The sequence below is a fragment of the Ruditapes philippinarum genome, unplaced genomic scaffold (assembly GCF_026571515.1).
Source record: "Ruditapes philippinarum isolate M1 unplaced genomic scaffold, ASM2657151v2 ctg7933_1_1_1_1, whole genome shotgun sequence".
NCBI lineage: Eukaryota > Metazoa > Mollusca > Bivalvia > Venerida > Veneridae > Ruditapes > Ruditapes philippinarum.
The window spans coordinates 1-7,342 of NW_026860945.1; the positions used below are offsets into that span (position 1 = coordinate 1).

Sequence of the window (7,342 nt, forward strand, 5' to 3'; positions counted from 1 at the left end):
TAAGCACAGGTATTCAAATTTCATTTATTTTTAAGTATAATGCTTACATATAAGTATTTCAAATAATGGTATTAAAACATTTTGCATTCAACAAATACAATGACATGAATAATGAATAAATTAAGCAAGTTATGTATATAAATAATGCGACTTTGTTTAATCAACAGTAAAAATGAGCACTCAACCTTGATTTTTATTTACAGATGTCAGTTTCGTAAGTTTTCACTGTTTACGTAGACTCATCAACAAAATCAATATACAGATGAACTATCAAAGTTTTAAAATCATGTTCCTGATTTTATCAGTTTGTGTTTGCAAACATCAATCAAAGTCAATAAACATTTCATTTACATAAATCAGTACACCATAGTAGCCTGCTAAACGCCCATTCAAGTTCGATTTATTTTACTATTATACATCAATTATTAGGGCATTCATTTTATGAATAAAAGACATTAACCCTGCCAAGCTCGGCACTTCCTGTAGATTTATTAATGAAAATGAAGAGCGTCTGTGATACATCGATTAATTGTGTCACGCCGACGCTTAAGTTAAAAATTGGGGACGTACGTACGGAAAATAATGACTGATGGCATAGATGTTACGGATTTCGGTAAATGGAAGTACATAGTATTGCCATGATTAGCAAGCATATCTTACATATATATTCGAGTATTATATTGGAAAAAAATCTAATTAAAAAATTGCGATAAGATCACTTAATAATTGATAATAACAACAAATGAATTAAAAATACGGAAAGTTAAGAAGCTATCCGAAGTTTTACGTACTTTTCAAGATTATAACACTTGAATGTACAAATTGATCTATCTTTGAACTATATTAAAACTAGGAAATATATACAACATTTTTTATTCAATAAATAGATCAATTAAATAAATACGTTATTAAAAGTTTGCGATCGATCTTTATTTTTACATGAATCAAGCATTAAAGTAATAGTCAAAAAGTCCAATTATTTAAAAGAGAAAAGTATTCCTTGTACTCGTATTTTAGAAATGATGTTTGAAAAGCGGCACTGGTAAATATTAGCAGTTTTATCAAATTACAAATTAATCATCAAAACTAAGTAGATGGTTAAAACTTGAAATATTTATATACAATTGCTTTCATCAACAATTATACTTTATTGCTATAATTCTAACGTGGGCACCATTATTTTGTTTGAAGAGAAAACTTGAATTCCTATGAAATTAAACGTCAAACTGTTCTATAAGCACAAACTGTATTTTTCAACATTTGATACATAAAAATTGCACGCTTTAACTAGAAAGAAAAAAAAACCCAGAAAGTATATTGCTTTCATACAACCCAGTTTGCGTAGTAAAACACTTTAAATATATTGTTAAAAAAGCATAGATATTTACAGAGTTCATATTAGCATATGTAAACATACCTTTGTTCAAAAAGCATAAAAGAGTATCAAAATAGATCAATAGTTACTTCTTGAGTTTACTAAATTTAAATACAAAATTTAAAATTATGAAATAAATTCTTTTATATCTAAAATTTGTTCACACACTATTCAGCTATATACGGTTCATATGATGTAAGATGAATTTTCCAAAGAAGATAGTTTATTGCATAATATAGAAAATATATTCACGTTCTTTGCAAATAAATCATCCATAGAGTATTTGCATCGAACTCTGATCAATACATTTGAAAGAAGCCTCTTTCAATAGAGTTAGCAAAATGCAATATTTGTAAAACTATTGAAATGTCTAAACGCTCACCACCATATCAGAGTGATCTCAAATTGGATGGACAATTAAATAACACTGAAAATAGGAAATACATTTTATCGTGATTGTTTTTGAAAACATTAGTTTCACAAGTTGACTCGTCCGGAATAAAAGTCTGAACTCTTCACATGAAGGGTTTTCGAGATATTTACAGTAAACAGCCGAGAGTATGTGGCCTGGTCGTCCCGCCCTATGAGTGCGTAGACAACCTGTGCGGATATGCACTTGTCCTGGGTCTATTCTGACAAATAAATCAGGAAGGGTCAATTCATGCAATATAACTTAGTTAACTTTCAATATTGCAGGCATTTTGTATAAAACTACAAAATTTTGCAAATATATCATATATACTATATATATTTGTTTTTATGACAAAGTACTGACTCACACTGATCATTTACACATAAAAATGAAATGAGGACTAAGTTCTTCTTCTTCAAATTATGTTTGGTTTACACAGTCTGTAGATATATAATTACTTACTTTAACTAACAAATATCAGTCGCTATATAAAAGAAAAAAGCTGGATTTTTTTCAAGTCATGGGATCTGAATTTGAAGGGTTCAAAAATATAACAAATAATGTTCTTCAGGTTAATACTCGAAAAAAAACAACAAAACAAGACAGCTTTCATGTTACAGACTTTAAAACACCCCTTTTAACAAAAAGTGCAAGAACCTAATTTTCAGTTTGATTTTAAACCATTTCTCCCTTAAAATGACCGCATTTTGAAAATATATTCAATCTAACAGTCAACAATAAATTCATATTTATCGTATACTTTTGAATGTTTCAGCCCGAATTATTTGAACAAATATTTTAAACTTCAGTTGAAATATGCAAACTATGGAAAAATCAAATTATTATAGAATATGCTAACATAAATTCACGATACTATTTACAATCAGATGTAAGAATATTGCCATTTAGAATAATGGAAAAATACAGTGGAAGAAAAGTCTTGAACCGGACGGAGACACTACGTTTAAAGTACTAGTTAATATAACATTTTCTAGGTTAACGTTCGAACGTACTGTCTGTACTAACTATAGACATTCATTGTCCGCTTCAAATGATTATTCTATGGTCAAATGACAGTAGTAAAATGCTTAAAGTGGATTGGTCTACAATGGGCACATTTTCCATAAGAATTTCAAATACTGATAAAAACTGACAACGTTTAAAGTGATTTAGAATGAACATTTATATGACGAATAATGATATTTTGTTGTGGAATAATTCATTGCCTGCTTTATAAATGTAAGGAATCACTTATATCACCAACAATCAACAACATCCATACACAATTTTTATATGTTTTTTTTGTTATGTTTGATACTAAATGCTATCCACATAATTATTTTACAGACCTTCCATTGTAGACCAATTCACTTTAAAAACAATTAGAATATGAAAAAAAATGCTAATACATCATAACAATTTTATTTATGCGTTATCTAACTTTGAGACAACAGTTAACAAAATGAAAAAAAACTTGCAAAAATCACAATATGGCAGGTTCCTTGATAATATCCGTACCAGTTCTTTTTAAACGGGTACACAACAATCCCGTTCACAACAAAAAAATATGTTATCACCTGAAACCGGTGTAAATATATATTATTTTTGCGTAATCATAAAATCTAGAATTTCATGTAATTCCAGTTCTATCACAAAGCATAGAGTATGTTTTTTTATCTTATAATGCAGTGATTTTTTCCTCCATCAACGGGTGCTTAGAATCGTGGGAAGCTTTCGAGCCATTCTCGTGACGTGTTGTTATAAACTCACTGTTCGTTGATGTTCCGTTCTTTGACTTTTTTGGACTTCCATACCGGAAGCTGCGTCTATCTCTGTTTAAACATCGACAGTTTTTTGGAAATAAAATCTTTTTAAAGGCATTTCGGAATTCTGAGTTAAAAATACTATAAATGATTGGGTTTAAACATGAATTAAAATATCCTAACCACGTGAGAATTTGAAATAAAATGATTGGTGCACATTTGCAATATGCTTCTATCAGGTTCAGAATAAAGAACGGTAACCAGCATATTAAAAACACGCCCATTATTACTCCGAGTGTTACAGCTGCTTTGTGATCACTTAATCTAGACGCTTGACCGGAACCACGTTGTTCTCCAATGTGGTTATGAACAAGCGTACTATTTATACTTCGAACTTGTTCACGTGCGTACATGTATAATTTACAATACAACGCTAGCATTACAATGCATGGAAGATAAAAACTAATTGAGGATGACACAATTGCGTATGTCCCGCTGATTTCTAGGTAGCATACTTCCGGCGGAAGTTCTTTATCATAATCCTCTGGACTTTTATGCCAACCAACGTTTATTGGAATAAATGACAAAATTATTGAAATTGTCCAAACGAGGCTGATTGCTATGACAACTTTTTTCCAGTTCATCCACCTAGCATATTTCAGCGGATCACGTATATGAATGTATCTATCTAACGATATTACACACAAATTCAGAATTGACGCGGTCGAACCCATAACGTCAGAAGATATCCAAACATTGCAATAAGCGCTACCGAACATCCATTTTCCTGTGATGTCATTAACTACTGCAAACGTCATGACCATCAACGACACCCAAAGATCGGCCACAGCCAAAGAAACAATAAACATATTATTAAGCCTTTTCAATCTTCGGTCAGTGAATACTGCTATACACACTAGAATATTTCCAGCAAGAGAAAGAAATATTATTAAGCACAAAAACGTGCCTACCACAACTTTATTTGTGACGTTTTCCTCTGCGTCACTTCCGGGCGCGTCTGACGAATTAGCAGACGTGTTTGCAATAGATGTAATTGTTGTGATGATTGAAGATTTAGTTGGACCAATAAACATTGTGGATATTGTACTTCTTCCTCCACCTCCGACCACTGTATAGTTTGTTAACATGATTTTATTTATTCCAAACACAACAATATTTATTCCCTTTCCAATCAATCGTTCATAGACAATGTTGCAACATTTTCCCCAGACATTGTATTTTATTTTTATTTATTTATCTGTCGTACACATATAGCTATATATGAATTAAACCTTCCCCTTTTTGTTTTGATTTTTGTTAACTAATCCACTTGAATGTTGTACGATTTCCTCTAACAAACCTGTCCATTTAAACCGTTTGTCATTTATGAATTAAAAACTCTCAAATAAATTTGCCGATAAATAGATTTCGGAAAGATGGAAAATATATAGTCCCATCCACGGGTTCTTATACAAATAAAACTATTGAAGTTTTGATCGATTTTGCTTACCTATATATATTGATATTGAAAGCGGGGTATCCACGCCATTGGAGATATATAAGCGTTGTTTAAACATTTATTTACTTATTTTTCAAGTAGATCTACACAATTCAACAGTAAGAATGGAGATCGGCTGACGAGAGGTTTTTTGATTTAAATGATTTTTTTTGAGAATGACTGTCAAATTGATGTTTTTAATGAGTTCGGATCAGTTTTGGTCGAGCTCTCCTAATAAAGCATTCCTTTTAATAAATTCTACCCGATTCTGCTAGGTTTTCTTCCTTTTTTTATTTCATTTTCGTATCCATTCACAGCAAGGCGCCTGTTGTCAATAAATGTTTAATAAATGTCATAATTATTCATACCATTCGTATTACAAAGCGACGTTTTATAGGCTATAGAAAACTCAATCAATTAATCAAATGAAAAAGTCCCTCTTTTAAATGAAAGGTTAACGCGGTTTCACGCCTGACAATAACTCCGAAAGCAAAAAATCTATTGATATTTCACAAAGAAAATGGAGTCCCTCAATGCATTGAATATTGTGTATATAAATAGATCAACTGAATAGGACCATTTATTTTCCAAACGTTAAAACTATTTTCTTGTTCCTTCTTGCTTTTATATAAGAAATAAAATATATCCTGATTTTAGCACAGTGCGCAAAACAAATACCAACGCATTAAAGTTCATTAACCGAGCAAGCTTTCTGTGTGCTTGATTAAAACTTATGTCTAATTCTCTAATCACACCGTCAAAAATTTGGTATACTGAAACAATTCTTTCCTTCAACGCTCACAAACGCTTAACGCGCGCCACTTCCGGTATTGATTAATTCTTGAACGTATATTTAATATATCGCACTGTTACACAATCATTTATTGCGGCTGTTACCAAATGCTATCGAACAACATTTACCACATTACACTTCCATACAATAATGATTACTGTTCATATAACTTCTATATATCCATCTGGCGAAAGTAATTACTTATTTAATCACTCTCCCGCAATCTTTTTTTTTATCAAATCAAGTAAGTTTTTTTCCCTAATCCTGTGCTAATGTTATATGAGATAAATAAGCCGAAAAGTCATGTTATCTTATCGATGTCTCTAATACATTTCAACAAATTGATTTGATCTGATATATTAAACTATGACATTTTTTTTCAAGATTCCTTTCATTTAAACTGACAGGTAAAATAACCCGATATTAAATGCCACGCGGGTCACTTCTATTAAGCAGTTATTAACTCCGATATAGCGTCGATTTATAACAAAGATACCATCTACCTTTTATAATATTAAATTCGGTTCAATGACACATCAAGCATTTTGTATATATATTTCTTCAAGTTCGTTTATTTTCACGTTTCCTTTCCGGCAATTATCGTTTCAATATCTACTTTCTCCGTTATTTATAATTTAAAACCTGTCAAAAAAGCACGGCGTTCATTTTGCTAATATTACGAGTACTTTACACTTTATTCCTCAACCGATTGTGCGGCATATATACACAAATGATAACTTGATCTTGAATTTATTTAATATAAAGTGATGATTTGCGTAAATTGTTTATCAATTTAGATCATACTAGCTTAGTCATTTACGCATCGTATCAGGTAAACTCTTCTCCATTGAACAACCGTCGTCAATATACCAAATTCTTCCTGCTAATTATTTGAAATATTATGTAAACAAGATCCCCTCCTCTTTCTTTCTTCGTAAAAGTTTTCAACGCTACTTCAACAAAGCAAATATGGATAATAAGGGTAAACTTATATTTCTTTGTCGTCCACCACTTGCGTAGGACTCTGTTTTAAAGGCATAGCTCGATATATGTTTACTTTCAACCACTGATTATTTTTCTTCGTTAATTTCTTTTCCAATTTAAGTATATCTCTCTTTGTTTGATGGATGCCGCCACCGTCTTGTAACTTCTTAGAATGGTAACAAAACCTTTAACGTCGTTAGTTATCCCAAAAGCATCTGAAAATAGAACAAAATAAATTAATTACTCAATCAGAAACGTTCTCGTTGGGGTTTTAATACTGGCCTAGCAGACGATATTCGTATTAAGAGCTTTTAATACGTCACCATGAAGGAAACTCCTTGAATTAGTAAACACGTATGAGCCGTGTCACGACAAAACCAACATAGTGGATTTGCGACCAGCATGGATCCAGACCAGCTTGCGCATCCGCGTAGTCTGATCAGGATCCATGCTGTTCGCTATCAGTTTCTCTACTTGTAATAGGGTTGGTAAGCGAACAGCATGGATCCTGATCAGA

At 31.5% G+C, this 7,342-nt stretch overlaps 1 protein-coding gene across 1 annotated transcript; it reads right to left on the bottom strand.

The window, feature by feature from the left end:
* Positions 1-4: 4 nt before the first annotated feature.
* Positions 5-7,120, bottom strand: LOC132714001 (dopamine receptor 1-like). Its single transcript, XM_060696738.1, has one exon. The coding sequence runs from the start codon at positions 4,696-4,698 to the stop codon at positions 3,466-3,468; it is 1,233 nt and encodes a 410-aa protein (XP_060552721.1). The 5' UTR covers positions 4,699-7,120; the 3' UTR covers positions 5-3,465.
* Positions 7,121-7,342: the final 222 nt, after the last annotated feature.

Excerpts from the sequence above, each read along its gene's own strand:
- LOC132714001 (XM_060696738.1), bottom strand. The coding sequence starts at position 4,698 with ATGTTAACAAACTATACAGTGGTCGGAGGTGGAGGAAGAAGTACAATA.